This window comes from Impatiens glandulifera, chromosome 1 (assembly GCF_907164915.1).
Source record: "Impatiens glandulifera chromosome 1, dImpGla2.1, whole genome shotgun sequence".
Lineage (NCBI taxonomy): Eukaryota > Viridiplantae > Streptophyta > Magnoliopsida > Ericales > Balsaminaceae > Impatiens > Impatiens glandulifera.
Window position 1 is genome coordinate 155,870,619 of NC_061862.1, and position 22,027 is coordinate 155,892,645.

Genomic DNA, 22,027 nt, shown 5'->3' on the forward strand with positions numbered 1-22,027 from the left:
TTAATTTTTTTTATTTAGTTTATTATTTATTCTTATAAATGAAAGAAAAAAAAACTTAAGTTTATTTATTGAGTTTATCTATAACCGAAAGTGGATAAGTTCTCAAATAATTATATATCACATCAGTTTATTACTTTATTTAATTTTCTTCAAATAATTTAAATTACCTAATAAAATATTAAAAAGTAGAATGAAATAATATATTTTGCAATAATTTAATTTTAACTTAACAATAATAATAATAATAATAATTACACATGTAAACAAGAGTAACCGCAAAAGCTTGATATGCAATGGAGGTCTCGTGTCTATATGCTTTCGCATAAAAGCGCCACCTCCATTCACCATTCATAGAGAGAGTAAAGAGAAGAAGCGGCCAAATCTCATCCATTTCTGTAAAACAAGATCAAACGATAAGGAAACTAAGCCGATTTCGTATTCAGAAAGCTAATGATTATTCCCTTTGGATCAAGAAAAGCGATCAAAATCAGGTCCATAATCTCTTTATTCTATCTCAACAATCACCTTCTATTCTATTCTATTCTATTCAATCGCATTCATTCTCATTCCCTGTCTATTCGACACGGATCGATTTCATTTCAACTTTGTTTCGAAAATTGAAAATTCTATTCCGAAATCATTTGTTTGTTTGTTTGAGAAATGAGGTTGATGATGAGACAAATGTAGCGTAAAGTAAAGGTATCGTGTTTGTTTTAATAATAAATGAGAGAAATTAGCTGAAATCTCTTGTTATGGTGAAACTTCTTCTTGATTGCTTGCTTGTTTAATCGTTCTTACGTTTTATTTTAGCTTTTGATTATTTATATAATCCTTGTTGTTTTCTATTTAGGCTATGATCATCAACCTTTAGAAATTTACTCTAATCTGAAATTTCAGGTATGATCTATGGATTTATTTTGATTTCTCATTCGTTACAGGTTTACAGCATCTTCTAGATTCTAAGATTTTCATTGGTGTGTATGACAGGGAATTGGTAAAAAATGGAACTGCAATATGTAAATAACAGTTTTCCTTATAACTCAGCTGGAAGCTTTGTAAATTTCTTTGAAGGTCTTGCTTATGAGCATGTGAATTTCATTTTTGCAGATGCCATTTACAGTCAGGTAAAAATACTGATAATTGATCATTGTGAAGTTTCTACCTATTCTTCTTCATACCTGTCTTGTTTCCTCTATCCCTTTAGTCTTGAAGAGGTTTAGGTCTCAAGTTTGATTTTTATTGAAAGCATTTTGATTGAAGTTGGGGTTATGATGGTGGGATGTTGTGCTAGCTTCCTCACACGGGAAAAACCCTGGTCTCGAAAGAAAAAAATGGGATAGGACTAGAAATCATGAATATATATATGACATTTGATTATCATAACAACAATATTCTTTACAATTGCAGGAGAGTATGTACTCCAACGTTCAAGCAAGTCCGTACAAATTTGGCTTATCTGATCCGAATTCATATTATGATTACAACAACACTCATATGGTCAATGACCACTCTTCTGCAATCCTCCATGATTACAGTAGGCACTTTGAGAATCCTCGAACAATCAGTAGTCAACACACAGCTCCACAGTGGAATGGGAATAATGCTAGTGCAGATACAAACAACAACAATATAGATTGTAAGATTAAATTGTCCTGGACTATGAATTTACTATAAATGCCATGTAGATTGTCTTAGTTTATAGATGCTTATGTGCCACTGTGAGGTGTAAATCTATGATTTGTCCTAATAATTGTCTCGGGCTGTAGACCAATTATCAATATCTTATTTGACATCTTTTCCTTCTACGTCATTTACAAGAATAACCCAACCCAACCCTACCCTACCCTGATTATTTACATTACAACAATAACAATACATTTGATGGCTAAGAATCCTATCAGTCTCATTTCCTTTTCAGTTTGATTATTTGGTTTGATAAATCAAAGCCAACGTCCAAACTCAAAACCTAACCGAGTTAGATAAAAAACGTTGACATTTTATTTTTTCACCATGATTATATCAATTGGCATTTTGAAATACCAGTTTTAATTTATGAATGCTTGCAGGTGTCTTTTCAGGTCCTCGTGTTTATCTTAATGCGAACAACAATCAGGTAATGTATTCTTTGATTGTATACAGTGTTAGATAAAAATCTCTTTAGCATAATAAAATTCCATAATTTTAATATGCTCCTTCCTTCCACAAATGTCATGACATATTTCCTTTGATCTTGTAGCATTTATACTTAGTTTGTTGCCACTGTAGCATATATACTGTATTTTGGAACCAACACACTGTATGCTTTCTATTCACCATTATTTGTTTTCAGGTCATTTGGCAAGATGATGTTGACCCCGACAATATGACTTATGAGGTTTGTCAATATATTCTTCAAGGTGTTAAATATGATGTTTATGCACATATTTTGTTTGATAAACCCAACTTATCAATTAATCTATTTAGATTCAGCTCAAATTATGCTAAAGGTGGCTTAATTCGGTAATCTAGTAATAGCTGTAAAAAAGATAAATGTAGCCTGAAATAGTCTTTTAAGTACTACTAGTTTAAAGACTTAACTAATCAAACACTTAGAAATTCAGTATTCGAGAACTAAATGAGTTCAGAAAATACTAACTTGGATATCTGCCATATGTAGGAACTTCTGGAACTAGGTGAGACAGTTGGGACTCAGAACCGGGGTCTTACTCCAGATCAGATTTCCTTACTTCCTGTCAAAAAGTTCAAGGGCCGTGGATTCTTCTTCAGAAAGAAATCAAAAACAGAGAGGTCTTTCTTATAAATTTCTAGTTATTGAATAGAGAAATTAAATAAGTTTAAGCATTGAAAATTCTGTTATGTTGCAAACAGATGCGTAATATGTCAGATGGAATACAAAAGAGGTAACCGACAAATGATCCTTCCATGCAAACACGCCTACCATGTTGATTGTGGAACTAAATGGCTTAGCATCAATAAGGTAAAACAGATCCCCTACAGAATGGCTATAGTTTAGTTGTTTATTAAACTTTCTTTTATTTCTCAGGCTTGTCCCATTTGCTATACTGAGGTCTCTATAGAAAACAACAAAACAAAGCACTAGAAAACCAAAAATTCACAATAGGTAGGTTATTCTTTTCTCACTCAGATGCATCGGTTTCATTTTCTGAAACCCATAGGTCGATATATCCCATAATTTGCTGTTTGGTTGGTTGGTTGCTTTAGCTTTTACACATTTTGTGGCGGGTGAATTGACATTTGTTTGAAGTGGTTATTTTCTCCAATTCTTTAGGCAATTGTTTATCTTAATCGGTGTGATGTGCTTATTTATTGGTAATGACCTCGGTTTCAATAGTTATATTATTTTACTGAATTTGTTGGGTATGTTTTTTTTTTCTTCTTAATAGATAAACAAGATAAAAAGCTTAAATTATGGTAGTTTTTTCTTTGGCAATAAAATCTGTTTTTTTTTTAATTTAAATAAAAATGTTTTTAGTGGGAATTGAAACTAGTTTTTAAGTGGAAATTGAATTCGATTCTTTTGGTCTTTTCTCTTACCATGTTTGTTTGGGATTCTTTGTACAAAGAATTACAATTGAAATTATTTTGTTTCTTCAAAATTTCCCCTACTCTTTACTTGTCCCAACTTAAGAAAAATATATTTAAGTTAATATAAATCTAATATGGTTTCTATCATTCTAAATCTAATATATTTAAGTTAATATAAATCTAATATATTTAAGTTAATATATATATATATATATATATGTGTGTTTTTAAATAATTTAATCTTCAAAATTTTCAAAACAAACACGGTTGATTTATAAACTAATTTGATACAATGAAATTTTAGGGTTGTTTCTCCTCCTTCATCTATATTTTCCTTCAGAATTGATGAATGTGCTAAATTTTAAAACAAAAAAGTACCATCTAATATTTTAAATGTTAAAACTTGCATTATAATAAAGTATTTATTTATTTATTTAACTCAAATAAAATATTTTTCATCAATACGAAATGAATGGACAAATTATTTTGAAATAATCTCAAGTAAAAATAAGCCTAGTTTGAAACCAATTATATATACATATTTAAATTAAGTTTAAATTAAATTAATTAATCAATAATTTTTTTATTTAATTAGAAAAATAAGACAATATTAAAATTGTGATCGACAATTTTAAACTCGACACGAAAATATGGCATGAACACGAAAAATTCAGGTTAGTCATGTATTTTGTTTACCCGTTTAACCTGATTAATAAATAAGTCAAAATTGAGTCAACATAAAATGATCAAAAGTAGACCCGATAACATGTTTACAAGTTTCTTTTATTGAGTTTTGTGTGTTTTTTCTACTCACTCATTTTCTTTTGTAGGATGTAAACACATTTGTGATTTAGCTTGATTTTTGTTTTGTGTTGATGTCATTTTAATTTGAAATAAAAATATGTGAATTAATTATATCGGTTGAATTCGAGTTGAATTAGGTAGATCGGGTCAATCATGTTGGGTCGGGTCGTGTTTGAGTCAATAACAAATGAACATGTCAAATTATGTTTTTGACACAAATTACTAAAATGTCAGGCTCATGTTAGTATCGCTCAATTTGTTAACCTGTCAATTCGAACCCGTCAACATGAAACTGATCCCCGTCAACATGAAACTGATCCGAATTGTAAACCTAACTAATTAAAATTATAATAGGTTACATTCTTGTATGGGTTAAAGATAATAATTAATTTGCATTTATCTCATGATAATTGATATGGTTTCTTATATTTAAGTTGTTTAAATTTTTATTTAATAAATAAATATTAGATTTGTTAGGGTACAAAGAAAAAAAATTAATTTAAGATAAAATTTAATTAATCTAAATTTATATAAAGTTAAATTGTAACTCTAGAATTCAACTCAGTCAATAAAATTATTATATTATCAAAGATTTCCTTTTCAACTCATCTCATCTTTGTTATGCCACTTACGTGACTTCTGTAATCAATACAGAAGACTTTTTATTAATATTTAACTGATTAAAAAACAAAAAAATTAAAAATAAATATAATTGTGTTTTTTTATAATGTAATATTTTAACAATGCAATGAGCTAAACCTCTTTTTTAAGTAGTTTTTGAAAATATTTACTATACATTACGTGTTTTTATTTGTGCAACCCACATTTCAATACTAATATATACCAAGGAAATTATAAGAAATTTGAAAAAAAATCTAACAAACAAACTCTCTAGATAACAAGACAGCAAAAATAAATTAAACAGGTTCCTTGGATAGTTAAGAATGATTTTTTTTTTTTTTTCAGATTATTGATTTAAGTACAGCATTAATTAAAACATTATATAAAAAATAATAAATAAATCAGAAACAATGTAAAATAACATATAAGTTCAACAAAGTTGAGAAAGAAAATTATAAATTTCTATATCTAATTCAATATAATCTTATTTTAAATGTTTTTCATCTTACTTTTCTTTTCTCATTTATAATATAAAACCAAGGATCTGATAACAATATTTGACAATTTGTAAAATTATTTATAGGATTTTTCTCTTGACCTGTTATATATATCGTGTTACTTATTTTATCATTTAGGTGATAGATAATAAAAATATATCATTAAGTATTGAATAAAAAATGTAATTTTGCTATCATTCTTGATTTAAATCCTTATTCTTTTGTTGGCAAGGAAAATATGTTTGTTTATAATATAATATAGTGTAGGGTAAGTCCTAGTTTTAATCATTAATCCATGAATAGAATGAGTTACAAGTTCAATCGGTGGGTCAATTAGTTGAACTGACAGACAAGTCAACTAATTTAACTAATGAGTTTCATATAATAATAAAATAATACAAAATAGTAAAAAATTATCAAATTATTTATACAATTATAGTCAAACCAGAGATCAAAATAAAAAATATTGATTCGCAATTACAATCTGAAAAAGAAACTAGGTTTAATTTAGGACTTAAAATGACACCTTAAATCGTTTTTAGTCGGGTAAAAACAGAATGAGTTGGTTCGGATAGAAGATAGAGCTTGAGGTGAATGAAATAGTTTGTCATTGTCAGTGTGTAAAATTAGAAATCGGTAATCTATCCCCATTGAACTATAAATAGGTAAACCACGAAAGAATTGAGAGAGTGATAAGTGAAAAAAATATAATTTTTTTTTATAAAATAGGATAAACCTGCTGGATTAACTTAGGCTGCCGAATTTCCGGTCCAACCGACGAGCTGATCGAGTTTAACTGGGTTGATTGCATTTATGAATTTTTTATCAATCCAACCCGGTTTGACTAACAGTTCACCGAGTTTGACTAACAGTTCACCGAGTTTGCGGTCGACTGGTTTCAAAACTATGATGGTAACTAATATTTTAACACAAATAATTGATTTGGTTGTGTAATCAACTATTTGTTCTTAATTTGTTATTTTGATATATAATGTGAGTTAAAATAAATAAATAAAGAAGCTTATTTTTTTTTTAATAGTTAGACTGTCCAATCTTCATTTTTATTATTATTATTATTATTATTATTATTATTATTAATTTTTCTCTTATTTATAAAAAATTATTATTATTCATTTTGATTGATAATTTACTAAAAAATTAATAATAAAAAAATACTAATTTTTATAATTAATTTTCCCATTAAAGATATGAACTAATTCGAAATAAATAATTTTGTCAAAATAGCAATCAAATTAGGTATTATTCTACCCTAATTTGTGTTAACCCTTCTTCCCGCTCATCTCTTGCGCTTGATCCCAATCTCTCCCTCGTTCTCGCCTTCAGCTCGGCCAGCTTTAGGTTGATCAGAAAGTAATGGATGAACTCGATCATTTCTCGGACAATTGATTACCATATGTCGAATTACCGATACGATTACGGCCTTGCTTCCTGGATATGGTGCATGATTTCGGTTTTCGCTTATGCGTGCAATATTTCTTCATTCAAGACTAAGGAGTATCAAAGATTGTTTTTCTTCAAACGAAAAACAATGTCAGCTACGATCCTTTGTTTTCAGAAGCACCTTTATACTCTGGAAAATACAAGGTCAGTCCTTTGTTATGATATTCTCTCATTCTCTCAAGCATACATGGAAATTAACACTCGCACACACATGTATACATTCATTTTCTAATGATTTAGTTCAGATTAAATTGATCCAAAGATGATCATGCCTTATTCTGTTTTGGTGATCTTGTTTTTATTATTTGTGTCAAACAATTTAAATAACCAACAACAATAAAGATCTCTACTGAGTTCATCTAAAATACTTTTAAACAGAAAGCGACACATTCATTAATTTTTGCTTAAAATAGTCCACCAAAGAGAAATCTTGGTGCATAATAGTAAAAAAATAATGCATATTATTATAAGACCAAATAAGGATTTTTATTACAATGGTAACATGTAGAAACATATTGAAATTTGCAGCATTTTTTTTGGCTAAGTCCATAACTTTCCAATCTCAGGTGAATGTCAATATCTTTATTCTTGCGTCAATGATTCCTTTAAACAAATTTATATCCTGAAAGATCAAGTTGAAAGCATTAGCTGATCATTTTTTTTGGGGTCATATGGTACTTGTTATATAGCTTGAATATACACATGAGCATACTTACATGAAATAAATTGTATCCTTAATCAGCCTTAAACCAATGGAGGATTGATGAAATATCACTTATAATAATAGATTGGTAATGGGACTTGATCCAGGCTGGTTTGTCGACGGGGTCTGTGGGGGTGGAGACTTGTATACATATGTGAGTGGCGGCGGTGAAGAGTAGACGTAGGGAGGTGGGGGTGGAGACTTGTAGACATACGGGGGAGGTGGGGGTGGAGACTTGTAGACATACGAGGGTGGTGGCGGTGAAGAGTAGACGTATGGAGGTGGGGGTGGAGACTTGTAGACATACGGGGGTGGTGGCGGTGAAGAGTAGACGTATGGAGGTGGGGGTGGAGACTTGTATACATAGGGTGGTGGTGGTGGAGACTTGTAGACATATGGGGGTGGGGGTGGAGACTTGTAGACATACGGGGGTGGTGGCGGTGAAGAGTAGACGTATGGAGGTGGGGGTGGAGACTTGTAGACATACGGGGGTGGTGGCGGTGAAGAGTAGACGTATGGAGGTGGGGGTGGAGACTTGTATACATAGGGTGGTGGTGGTGGAGACTTGTAGACATATGGAGGTGGGGGTGGAGACTTGTAGACATACGGGGGTGGTGGCGGTGAAGAGTAGACGTATGGAGGTGGGGGTGGAGACTTGTAGACATACGGGGGTGGTGGCGGTGAAGAGTAGACGTATGGAGGTGGGGGTGGAGACTTGTATACATAGGGTGGTGGTGGTGGAGACTTGTAGACATATGGAGGTGGGGGTGGAGACTTGTAGACATACGGGGGTGGTGGCGGTGAAGAGTAGACGTATGGAGGTGGGGGTGGAGACTTGTAGACATACGGGGGTGGTGGCGGTGAAGAGTAGACGTATGGAGGTGGGGGTGGAGACTTGTATACATAGGGTGGTGGTGGTGGAGACTTGTAGACATATGGAGGTGGGGGTGGAGACTTGTAGACATACGGGGGTGGTGGCGGTGAAGAGTAGACGTATGGAGGTGGGGGTGGAGACTTGTAGACATACGGGGGTGGTGGCGGTGAAGAGTAGACGTATGGAGGTGGGGGTGGAGACTTGTATACATAGGGTGGTGGTGGTGGAGACTTGTAGACATATGGGGGTGGTGGCGGTGAAGAGTAGACGTATGGAGGTGGGGGTGGAGACTTGTATACATAGGGTGGTGGTGGTGGAGACTTGTATACATATGGTGGAGGTGGTGGAGACTTGTATACATATGGTGGTGGTGGTTGCGAAGAGTAAACATATGGTGGTGGTGGTGGAGACTTGTATACATACGGGGGAGGTGGCGGCGAAGTGTAAACATAAGGTGGTGGTGGTGGAGACTTGTATACATATGGGGGTGGGGGTGGAGACTTGTATACATATGGAGGTGGTGGTGGAGACTTATATACGTATGGTGGCGGCGGGGGCGAAGAGTAGACATAAGATGGTGGTGGGGGAGAAGAGTAGACATAAGGTGGTGGTGGCGGTGACTTGTATACATATGTTGGTGGTGGTGGCGGTGACTTGTATTCATATGTTGGTGGTGGAGGTGACTTGTATTCATATGTTGGTGGTGGAGGTGACTTATAAGTGTATGGTGGTGGTGGGGATGAGTAGACATAAGGTGGTGGAGGTGGAGATTTGTACAGGTATGGAGGAGGTGGCGGTGAAGAGTAGATGTATGGTGGTGGTGGCGGTGAAGAGTAGATGTATGGTGGTGGTGGCGGTGATTTGTATAGATAGGCCGGCGGTGGTGGAGGTGAGTAGACATATGGTGGCGGGGACGCATGATCATAGTCAGCCACTACTTGAGTGGCAATGAAAGATATAGCCAAGGCACATATTAGTGCCAATGGCCAAGAAGTAACCATCTGTGGCAAACTTCAATAGGTAGACAGACCCTTGCTTAAACTTCAATAGGAAGTAGTTTCAATATTAAAACTCTGTTGAGCTCTATCTATTTACTTGAAGGTCTAACTATCTGATGATGATGTCTTTGCATTGTGAACTTGTATCCTTTATATACAGAGTTATCACCTCATAATTGAATCTGTCTTTTGTGTGTTAATTCATGTTTCCATTAAATAATAATAATAATAATAGCATCATTCTCTCATTTACCTTCACCAACTGCTAATGAGTGGGGCATTTGTCTAATTGATTTTGTTTAGGAGCCTGGAAATGGTCAATGTTCATACTTTCTAGCTAGCTGATTCTTAAATTATTAAAAAATCCAGGATAATGCAATGGCTTGAAGGGTTCCTTAGTTGACATTTAGATTTGAGTGGGTCCTGGTTGTTGTTATATGACAAATGACATCTCCACCATGTACTACTTACTAATTCTAATTATTTCCAAGATATTGTTATTATTATTTTGTAGCCATCATCTCATTATTTTTGGAAGACTTTTAAGTCTAATGCATTTAGACCAAGATTGTTAATGTGTTTTTATTTTAACAATAGAAGAATTTTGATGAATTATGCATCTTCCAATTGTAGAAAATGAGCTTTCATTGCTCATTGGTTTCCCATTTCTTTTTGCTTTTTCATTCTCTTTTGTTATGTAATGACTTCATCTACTTTCTCAACCAAAAACAACATTTTTAAAGAATCTCATATCAAATAAGCTCCTAATTTGAATCCAAAACACATATGGGGTACAACTATTGAGTGTTAAGTCATATCAACACCAAGAACAACATTAACTTCAAGGGGTTCAAGTCACACACATTGAACTGGTTTAATGCTCAAACTAGAAAAGTAGGCTAGCTAATCTCTACACATATCAAATCGAAACCGAAGAATTGCTCCCAACAAATTAAATCTAGAATAAAATAAAAAAGATTTTGATTGACAAATTGGTTTATTGGTGACATAATTCCTTACTTGGTTTGAATGTGTATAGGGGTAGGTTGAACAATGAAATTATTTTTAGAATGAATGATTTTGTAACATTCTTACATGTACTACTCCTTTTGGGTTGGTTATTTGGGAGGGTTTCAGTATCAATTGGGTGTCTTTTAGGGTGAATTCTATGTTTTTTTGTTGGTTGGAAAACTGCATCAGTTTTTGGTATAATGTCTGGTGTTGCAACAATGTTAAAATTGCATTCTCCTATTTATTTGTTGTTTTAATTTGAGATGGATTTTATGGTGTGGATATGTTTGATCAAGCTAGTGATAGTTTTCTACCTTGCATTAGATTTAAGAGAGGATTCTATTGTGGGATCGTTGGTATCGATGTCCTCAGTTGTAACTGAGTTTTCATTGCTAGCATATGCCACATCTGTCAGGTTAATTGACAGTCCGCCTCTAATCTGTTACTTCATTGTTCATTTGCATCTCGTCTCTAGGCCTTTTGTGGAATATCCTCGGGAATAATTGGGTCATGCTCTCGGTTCTTCCTGACTTATAGGAGGCATGTATTTGGTAAGTATATGGAGACCTCAATTGTAAAAAAGTGGATTTTGATTCTGATTTTCATCTGGTGGTCTGTTCGGCTTGAACTTAACAAGAGAGCATTCCAAAGTAAATCGAGATGACATGTTCGAATGATTATGAGTTCCTTTCTAACTTTGTTGGTCAATTCTTGGTCTTGTTCCTCTGTAGTATCTAAGATTGTCTTTCTATAAATGAAAACAATGTCAGCAATATATGATCCTCTGTTTTCAGCGGACCTTTAAGGTCAGTTCTTTTGTTATGGTATCTCCCTTTCTCAAGCAGTACATGAAGATTGACACTTGCAAACACAGCTCCACAGTGGAATGGGAATAATTCTAGTGCAGATACAAACACCAATAATATAGATTGTAAGTTTAAATTCTTTTGGACTATGAATTTACTAATGCCATGTAGATTGTCTTAGTTTATAGATGCTTATGTGCCGCTGTGAGGTGTAAATCCATGACTTGTCCTAATAATTGTAATCAGTTGTAGACCAATTATCAATATTCTATTTTACATCTTTGACTTCTACTTCATTTACAAGAATATCCCAACCCTATCAGTCTCATTTCCTTTTCAGTTTGATTTTTTGGTTCGATAAATCAAAACCAATGGTCCAAACTAAAATCCTAACTGAGTTAGATAAAAAACAATGACATTTTCTTTTTTTCCATGACTTTTTTTGGGAACTAAATGAGAACTAGTATGACATCCCATAGGCATGACCCCCCGCTTAAACTCTAAGCGCTTCCATATGGAATTGAACCCGTGACCTTTTGGTCTCTTAAGCCGACCTTTTTTTCCATGATTATATCAATTGGCGTCACATTTTAACATTTGAGTTCTGATTGTCAATGGTGTTAGATAAAATTCTCTTTTGCATAATGAAACTCCATAATTGGAATATGCTCCTTGCTTCCGCAAATGTCATGACATTTCCTTCGTTCTTGGAGCATTTATACTTAGTTCGGTGCCACTGTATGCATATATACTATCTTTTGGAACTGAAACATGCTTTAATTCTATTCACCATTATTTGTTTTCAGGTCATTCGGGAAGATGATGTTGATCCCGACAATATGACTTATGAGGTTTGGCAATATATTCTTCAAGGTGTTAAATATGCTGTTTATGCTATTTAGATTCTGCTCAAATTATGCTAAAAGTGACTTAATGGTAATCTAGTAATAGCTGTAAAAGATAACTTTAGCCTGAAATAGTCTTTTAAGTACTATTAGTTTATCAATCAATCTATTATTCAAAAAGACTCAACTAATCAAGCACTTAAATATTCAATATTCGAGCAACTAATGAGTTCAAAAAATACTAACTTGGTTATCTGCCATATGTAGGAACTTCTGGAACTAGGTGAGACAGTTGGGACTCAAAGCCGGGGACTCAAAGCCGGGGTCTTACTCCAGATCTGATATCCTTACTTCCTGCCAAAAAGTTCATGGGCCGTTGATTCTTCTTTAGAAAGAAATCAAAAACAGAGAGGTCTTTCTTATAAATTTCTAGTTATTGAATTGAGAAATTAAATAAGTTTAAGCATTGAAAATTTTGGTATGTTGCAAACAGATGCGTAATATGTCAGATGGAATGCAAAAGAGGTAACCGACCAATGATCCTTCCGTGCAAACACGCCTACCATGTTGATTGTGGAACTAAATGGCTTAGCATCAATAAGGTAAAACAGATACCCTACAGAATGGCTATAGTTTAGTTGTTTTATTAAACTTTCTTTTATTTCTCTCAGGCTTGTCCCATTTGCTATACTGAGGTCTCTATAGAAATCAACAAATCAAAGCACTAGAAAACCACAAAATCAATAGGTATGTTATTCTTTTCTCACTCAGATGCATCGGTTTCATATTCTGAAATCCATAGGTCGATATATCCCATAATTTGTTGTTTGGTTGGTTGCTTTAGCTTTTACACATTTTGCGGCGGGTGAATTAACCTATGTTTGAAGTGGATATTTTCTCCAATTCTTTAGGCAATTGTTTATCATAATCGTTGTGATGTGCTTATTTATTGGTAATGACCTCGGTTTCAATAGTTATATTATTTTAACTGAATTTGTTGGCTATGTTTTTTCTTCTTCTTAATAGGTAAACAAGATAAGCTTAGAATTACGGTGTTTTTCTTTAGCAATAATCACTCTTGTTTTATTTTTTCATTTAAATCAGAACGGCTGTTAATGAGAATCGAAATTCGAAACAGACCATTTCTCCCTTGAGTTGTGCTCTTGTGAATGGTCTTGTCTCTTATATTATATGCTTGTTTGGGATTCTTTATGTAGAGAATTGCAATTCAATTGATTGAAATCATTTTGCTTCTTCAAAACTTGCCCTACTCTTTATTTCCCTAACTATAAGAAAATAGTAAAATTATTTTTTTGTCAGTCAATTTCTTTTACACCATTAATATGTTAATATAAATCTAATATGCCCATATCTCTTTTTTATTTATGTAAATAATTTAATCTTCAAATATTCCAAAACAAACACCCTCTTAAAAGTAGCCTAAGATTAGGTGGTTAATTTATCAACTAATTTGATTAAATGAAATTTTAGAGCTGTTTCTCCCTTTCATCTATTTTTTTGTTCTCATTCCATGGGTATAGATTGTGTTTGAATGAGAAAATATAATATAGATGAAGGGAAGAATCAACTCTAAAATTTCATTTAGAATGGTCTCATATTTTTTTTCAAAAAATAGTTAGGAGACTTGAGATTTTGCATCAAAATGATCATAAACCGTAAAAATGCTAAAGTGGAGTGAAGTTTGGAAGAAATCGTTGGCATATTCATTTTGGATGATCAATTTTATTTAGCATGAACAAATTTTTATGTGTTTTGATATTTTCATTTTGATTTCTAATAGCAATTTAAATTCTTTCGAAATAATGATAACTGGATTTTTTTTTCAGATAAAAGGATTTCAGTTTGCAGTGTGATGACTAAAACAAATTGACTACAGTGCAACTAATTATAATTAAATGTCTTTAATTATGATGCATTTTTCTTTAGCTTAATTAATTTCGTGTTAGAGATTTGAAATACGATTGAATTTTAGTTGTATTTTTCTTCTATTCAATCAACAGCATACTGTGAGATTTGATCATATAAGATAAGAGAAATTAACAAACTTAGATCATTAGAGCATATATATTTATATTAAGTAGGAAATCAAACTTTATTTAGGAATAGATCACATCTTCTTTTATCAAATGCACAATTGTTTTTTGTTTCAATTTGAACAAACTTTCATGGAGTATATTACATGCATGAAGAATTTTACAATGGCCCTTGTTTCTTACTAATAATACTTCGGAGGTGGTGGTGGCGGTGGTGGCGGTGGTGGCGGTGGTGGCGGAGGTGGAGATCTGTATAGATTTGGGGATGGTGGTGGAGGGGGTGGAGACTTATAGTTATATGGAGGTAGTGGTGGTGGTGGCGGAGGTGGAGATCTGTATAGATTTGGGGATGGTGGTGACTTATAGTTATATGGAGGTGGTGGTGGAGGAGACGGCGGAGGTGGACAGTTGCTTGGTGGATACGGCAGCCAGAGATGGGGTAGCAATGAAGATTTGCAGTAGCAGGGTTTTGGCAATGGCAGAGATGGCCGCGGTGGAGATTTGTAGTAATAATGTTTCGGTGGTCGAGGTGACGGTGGAGGTGGTGGTCGTGGTGGAGGTGGACAGTTGCTGAGTGGAAACGGAAGCCAGAGATGGGGTAACCATGAAGATTTGCAGTAGCAGGGTTTTGGCAATGGCGGAGATGGCGGCGGCCGCTGTGGAGGTTGGTAGTAATAATATTTCAGTGGTGGAGGTGGAAGTGAGGGTGGAGGTGGTGGTGGAGGTGGACAGTTGCTCGGTGGACACGGCAGCCAGAGATGGGGCAGCCATGAAGATTTGCAGTAGCAGGTTTTTGGCAATGGCAGAGATGGCAATGGCGGCGGTGGGGATTTGTTGTAATAATTTTTAGGTGGTGGTGGTGGAGGTGGAGGTGGACAGTTTCTGGGTGGACACGGCAGCCAGAGATGGGGTAGCCATGAAGATTTGCAGTAGCAGGGTTTTGGTAATGGAAGAGATGGTGGAGGTGGAGGTGACTGTGGAGGTCGGCAGTAGCAGTGTTTTGGCAATGGCGGCGGTTTTGATTTGTAGTAGTAATTTTTCGGTGGTGGAGTTGGACAGTTGCTAGGTGGACACGGCAGCCAGAGATGGGGTAGCCATGAAGATTTGCAGTTGCAGGGTTTTGGCAATGGCAGAGATGGCCGCGGTGGAGGTCGGAAGCAGCAGCGTTTTGGCAATGGCGGCGGGGGAGATTTGTAGTTATAAATTTTCGGTGGTGGTGGTGGTGATGGTGGTGGTGGTGGTGGTGGTGGTGGTGGTGGTGGTGGTGGTGGTGGTGGTGGAGGTGGAGGTGGAGGTGGAGACTTATGCATATGAAACTGAGGTAGAGTCTCTTGAATATTAAAACCCTGTTGAGCTCTATCTATTTACTTGAAGATCTAACTATTTGATGATGATGATGCCTTTGCAACATGAACTTGCATCCTTTATATACAGAGTTAGGGATCCCCAGAGTTATCACCTCACAAATGAATCTGTTTTCTTGTGTGTTAATTCATGTTTCCATTAATTAATAATAATAATAATAATAATAATAGTATCATTCTCTCATTTACCTTCACCAACTGCTAAGGAGTGGGGCATTTGTCTTATTGATTTTGTTTAGGAGCCTGGAAGTGGTCAATGTTCATACTTTCTAGCTAGCTGTATTCTTAAATTATTAAAAAATCCAGGATAATGCAATGGCTTGAAGGGTTCCTTAGTTGACATTGAGATTTGAGTGGGTCCTGGTTGTTGTTATATGGCACATGACATCTCCACCATGTACTACTAATTATTCCAAGATATTGCTATTATTATTTCATTTATACCAAGATTTTTAATGTGTTTTTATTTTAGCAATAGAAGAATTTTGATGAATTATGCATCTTCCAATTGTAGAAATGGAGCTTTCATTGCTCATTGGTCTCAGTGCTCCAACAAATTAAGTCTAGAATAAAATAAATACAGATTTTGATTGACAAACTGGTATAATCCCTTTGCAAAATTATTGGTGACATAATTCCTTACCTGGTTTGAATGTGTATAGGGAGGGATAGGTCAAACAATGAAATTATTTTTATATTAAATGTTTTGAAACATTTTTACATGTACTACTCCTTTTGGGTTGGTCTTTTGGGAGGGGTATCAATGCAAATTGGGTGTCGTTTAGGTCGAGTTCTATGTATTTTTGTTGGTCGGGAAAACTACGACAGTTTTTGGAATAATGTCTGGTGTTGCAACAATATTAAAAATTGCATTCTCCTATTTATTTGTTGTCTTAATCTGAGAAGGATTTTACGGAGTGGATATGTTTGATCAAGCTAGGGATAGTTTTCTCCCTTGCAAGTGTTTTTTCAGGTCCTTGTGTTCATCTTAATGCCAACATCAATCAGGTAATGTGTTATTTGATTGTCAACTGTGTTAGATAAAATTCTCTTTTGCATAATGAAACTCCATAATTTGAATATGCTCCTTCCTTCCGCAAATGTCACGACATATTTTCTCCGATCTTTGGAGCATTTTTTATACTTAGTTTGGTGCCACTGTATACATATATACTATCTTTAGAAATTGACACAAGCTTTAATTCTATTCACTATTATTTGTTTTCATATCATTTGGCAAGATGACGTTGATCCCTACAATATGACTTATGAGGTTTGGCAATATATTCTTTAAGGTATTAAATATGCTGTTTATGTTAATTAGATTCGGCTCAAATTATGTTAAAAGTGGCTTAATTCGATAATCTAGTAATAGCTGAAAAAAATGTTAACTATAACCTGAAATAGTCTTTTAAGTACTATTAGTTTAAAGACTTGACTAATCAAGCACTTAAAAATTCAATATTTGAGCAACTAATGAGTTTGGAAAATACTAACTTGGATTTCTTCCATGTATATATTTATGTATATTGACTATGCTGAAATTAATGTTTTAATTAGGTAGTTGGTTGTTAACCAACTAAGTCTAGTTATTGTTTAAATATGACTTAATCTCTTATTTTTAGACATCGTCTTTTCTTTTCTGCTCCTTGGACAGATATAAGTAGCTAAGAATTTTTTTTGTTTAGGAGTTCATGAGCTAAGCTAGACTGTCATTATTCTTGTCCTTATAAAATAAAGGAATAAAGGAATAGAGGAAGGGTCAATTGCTTGAGTGTGATAATCATTCGAAAAAGAATTAGATACAGTGGATTGAATATATTATATCTTAAATACTGTAACTTACAAATGTCTAAGGCATTTATTTCTTACAAATTAAATTCAAGTAACAACCAAAGTTCTCCTTTTAACTTAGTTAGAAAGTTCTTTTGTGGTAGGTTATGTAACTCAAAGAATGAAATAAGTAAAAAAAAAATTGACTAAAAAATTTCAATTTTATTTATAAAGTTGGAACGTTATTCTAAATATATTTATAAAATCGTAAAATTCTATTTTGTATATAAAGTTTTTTAAAAAGTGTTAAAAATATTTAATATAACAAAAGTATGTAACAGGGAATCTATATGGCATCTATGTATCTGTTTTATATATTTTTTCATTTCAAAGAAACCTAGACTTAGTAAATAAATAAATAAAATTATATTGTCTTTTTTTTTACCGACCTAACTTCCTTTCAAAACCAATGAATGGAGTTGGTCAATCGCTGCTTTCGCCGCAACTCTAATATGGACGAGCGAGAAAAAATGTTAATTTTATCCACTCTTTTTGAATATCAATATTTATATTGAAAAGAATTAGTGTGGTATGAATTTAATTTGATATATTGAATTTTGTAAAGTTTTAAGCGATTATTGTTTAGAAAACTAGTTATAGAAATTAAATTTGATTTTTCAATTGATAAATGCATTCGGACATGTATTAGTTAAAGAAGGAAACATGTTTCAGTTAAAATTTTAATATTGTATGATTTCTAATTATTTATTGTGGTATGGTTTCTAAACAGTAGCAGTCAATGGATACTCGAGATAATTATTGAAGAATCAGGTTTCTTTAACTATTTTTTTATTTTATTTTAAAGAGAATAGGTATTTGTAACTCATTTTTTCTAAGCAATAATCCATTAGAATTCTAAAATTTTCAATGTATCATATTAAATTTCAAACCACAATAATCCATTTAAACATAAATATTTATATTAAAAAAGAGTTAAATAAAACTAACATTTCTTCACGTTCGTCAATATTAGGATTGCGGCAAAAGTCGTGATGGACCAACTATTGTCGCGGTCAAGAGAATGGTTACGACGACGGTTACGGGTGAAGAGGACGGCGACTGCTGGTGAAGAGGGCGTCGACGACGATTGCTGGTGAAGAGGTTCGACGATGGTAGCTGCCGGTGAAGTGATGAATGGAGAGGAGGGAGGTTAAGTATGTAAGAAAAAGAAAAGAATTTTATTTGGTGAGTCTCTAACTTTGTTTGAAAGGAAAATAACTTAAAAAATATAGATAGGTGGATACAAATTTAGCGGTTAGATTTCTTCCGTTATCTTAAATATTTTTTGACAACTTTATATAAAAAATAGAATTTTATAACTTTATAAATAAATTTGACGTCTCACTCCAACTTTATATTCTTCTCATAAATTATTTGAAACTATAACTAGGAGGAGAACACAATCTCATAGACCGTTTTAATTAAAAAAAAAAACATAAATGAAAAATATTATCAAATATATATATGTTTTAAAATATATATATATATATATATATATATATATATATATATATATATATATATAATGGAAAATAAAATCAAAAAAACTTAATTATCATATGTGCTTGAATTTGGATGTTTTTAACTACATGAACTTTGATTTAAGTCATAGGTTGGTTCCTCCAACTATTAAATTTTTTTATTTTTTTTTATTTTTTTTTATTTGAGGTTTTTTACTATACAAATATTTGATCGGTTTCTTTTATTTGATGTGCCATTTTTTTTAAATGATATATCATTTTTTTTTATAAAAGTGAGGTAAAATAAAAATAAATTACAATTCCCTCTCACTTTCCATTTTCGAACCAACTGTTGATGAGTTATGGTTAATCTTTCTACATGAGAATTCTGAACAAACTACGGCCAGCCATAGATAAAACTCTCCTCCAAGGTGTATCTGAACATACATACCTTAATTTGAACTTTTGATTTCGACAAGACCTTAGTGGCTGGACTCTTTAAACAGACTAAGCTTTGAAGAATGAATCATCACTCACACCATCATTATTTTTAATGTGATGTAAGATTCTATATATAGTCGAGAAGCTTGGTCGATTAGAAGAAGAAATAGACATATTGCTTTCTTAGTGTAAGATTTGTATGAAGAATAAATGTGGATGAAGTGACATATCATTTAAAAAAAATGGCACATCAAATAAAATAAATGTCAATTTAGTTAAACAAATGGTCACAAGTTTCATAATTGGAATTCATAACTGACTTAAATTAAAGTTTGAGTCTCATAATGTAATTTGGTCAAATCAAAAAAAATATTTTAATTCAATTAATTATTTCTCTATTAAATTTTTTAATTTTTTTTTCTTTAATATTTAATTTATTTATTTATTTTTGAAATATTAATAATAGTATGAGTGAATAAATCAAATTAGTAATAGGCTAGTGTTTGTATGTCGTTTAGATATATAAAGTTACAAAAATGACTATATGAGCAATGATTAAAGTGAATTTGTATGTTGTTTGATTATGTAAGAGTAAATGTTTTAATAATTATTTAAATATTTTTTTTATGATACTCTTTAACTAGATATTAAAATTAATGAATTAATATTTTTTAATTAAGTATAATATAATTAGTCATTATTTATTTTTATTTGAATTATTTTTATTTTTAAAAATCAATATTTTAATTTTGTATTCTTTATAAATATATTAAATTAATATAATGTATATATTCTTTTAAAATTATAATATATATATATATGTATATATATATATATATATATATATATATAATTCCAATCTAAAAATAATATAACTGAGAATTAAAAAACACACTTAAATTGAATTTTATGAGAAATCTAATTTTAATTTTAATTCTTAATCTTAAATTCTTTATTAACTTAAAAATTACAATTAGACCTCAAATTATAATTTCATGATTACCAAACACACTCCACGTCGAGTACTTATTATAACTAAGTTGGGATGTGACGATCACTATTAATTTTGCCTTCTATATTATCACAAGGGTAGTTGACATTGGTCTGAGACGACCTGGAGATATGAATCAAGAGTAAAGTGACTATCTTTTAAACACATCGTGAACAAATTATGATCATTGGATACATACATTTTTTTAGAAAATTATAAAAAGGACTTCAATTTGCCACATGTGTAAGTTGCAATTTGCAAATAGTGAATTTCTTCCAATATTTTTTGTTTTGTTTAATTTTAGTTGTATTTTTTCTTCTATTCAATGAAACATATATACTGAGAGATTTGATCATATCAGATAAGAGAAACAAACTTAGATCATTAGAGCATATATATTATTAAGCACGAAGTCAAACTTTATTTAGGAATTAAGGGACAATATTACATTTGACTATATTTATAACATAGGAAATTTAACACAAACATATACTTATGCTCATATAATTGAGACAACACAATATATTATTGAAAAAAAAGGGTCATTAACTGTCCCGGCCTTTATTATTGTTCTTCAACTTAAGCAAGCAACGCATTACCTGAAAAATCAGATTCAAACTCAAAGCTCAATTAATAATTAATAGAGTTTTTATTTTTACCTTTTAAAAAAGTAGAATTTTATCACAATTATCATTATAATAACATCTAAAAAAATTGTAAAAAAAAAACAATTGAAAGTATATGAGAATCGATTTATTTTTTAAATAGGTGTGCACTATTTTTTTTTTCTTTCATTAATTTGAACAAACTTGTGTGGAGTATTATAAGAAGTATACAATGACCCTTGTTTCTTACTAGCTAGTAATACTTCGGAGTTTGTGGTGGCGGCGGAGGTGGAGATCCTTTGTATGGTGGAGGGGGTGGAGACTTATAGTGACACGGAGGTGGACAGTAGTGGTGTGGACACGGCCGCGGTGGAGATTTACGGTCACAAGGAGGTGGCGGTGGAGATTTGTAGTAATAATGTTTTGGTGGTGGAAGTGAAGGCGGAGGCGATGGTAGTGGTGGTGACGGTGGTGGTGACGGTGGCGGCGATGGTGGAGGAGATGAGGGTGGAGGAGACTTATGCATATGAAACGAGGTAGAGTCTCTTGAAGCTAATATGGTTGTTTCCATGAAAGATATTGCTAAGGCACATAATAGTGCACTTGGCCAATAATTGGTGGCCATGCCCATATTTTTTAATTATCCTTCAATTGATATCTTTTTATGTGAGTGTTTTCTAAAATGGAAAGGATTTCCCTTTTTATAAGCATCATTTGTCAAAACTCCAATTTATTTATTTATTTGTTTACTACTTGTTTTAAGTTTTTTTATTCTTCTATAGACCATAGTGCATGTACTTAGTTAGGTTTGGAAAATAATAAAATAGAGTAATGATAAAATCAATGAAAAAATTAGCAAAAACAAGTCCATGAGTCTCCACGTCTCGAAAACGGTCATTACGGTCATTTCGAGACAATTTTTTGTCCCGAAATGACCGTTTCGAGACATTTTTAATTTTATCCCTCTATCCACGTGCATTTTGGGACCTGAAATGAGCATTTTGGGACATTTTTAAATTTTTTTATTTCCTACCCACATGCATGCCACATTGATTCCACATTGATTCGTGAACTTATTTTCGTTAAGTTTATCATTTTTCAATAAAATAATAA

At 32.5% G+C, this 22,027-nt stretch overlaps 3 protein-coding genes and 1 pseudogene across 3 annotated transcripts; 2 read left to right on the plus strand and 2 right to left on the minus strand.

Moving 5' to 3' along the window:
- The first annotated feature begins 344 nt into the window (after positions 1-344).
- Positions 345-3,308, plus strand: LOC124920312 (E3 ubiquitin-protein ligase BIG BROTHER-like). The gene is made up of 9 exons (XM_047460778.1): positions 345-491; positions 851-897; positions 988-1,124; positions 1,408-1,636; positions 2,067-2,113; positions 2,330-2,374; positions 2,657-2,787; positions 2,869-2,977; positions 3,044-3,308. The coding sequence occupies exons 3-9, from the start codon at positions 1,002-1,004 to the stop codon at positions 3,098-3,100; spliced, it is 741 nt and encodes a 246-aa protein (XP_047316734.1). The 5' UTR covers positions 345-491; positions 851-897; positions 988-1,001; the 3' UTR covers positions 3,101-3,308.
- A 4,396-nt stretch (positions 3,309-7,704) lies between these two features.
- On the minus strand, positions 7,705-9,507 carry LOC124912335 (extensin-2-like). The gene has a single exon (XM_047452945.1). The coding sequence runs from the start codon at positions 9,505-9,507 to the stop codon at positions 7,705-7,707; it is 1,803 nt and encodes a 600-aa protein (XP_047308901.1).
- Positions 9,508-12,027: 2,520 nt separating this feature from the next.
- Positions 12,028-13,422, plus strand: LOC124920313 (annotated as a pseudogene).
- A 980-nt stretch (positions 13,423-14,402) lies between these two features.
- LOC124912343 (leucine-rich repeat extensin-like protein 3) lies at positions 14,403-21,539 on the minus strand. Its single transcript, XM_047452955.1, has 2 exons — positions 21,178-21,539; positions 14,403-15,282 (listed from the first exon to the last, which is right to left on the minus strand). Exons 1-2 carry the CDS (start codon positions 21,537-21,539, stop codon positions 14,403-14,405), a joined length of 1,242 nt encoding a protein of 413 aa, XP_047308911.1.
- Positions 21,540-22,027: the final 488 nt, after the last annotated feature.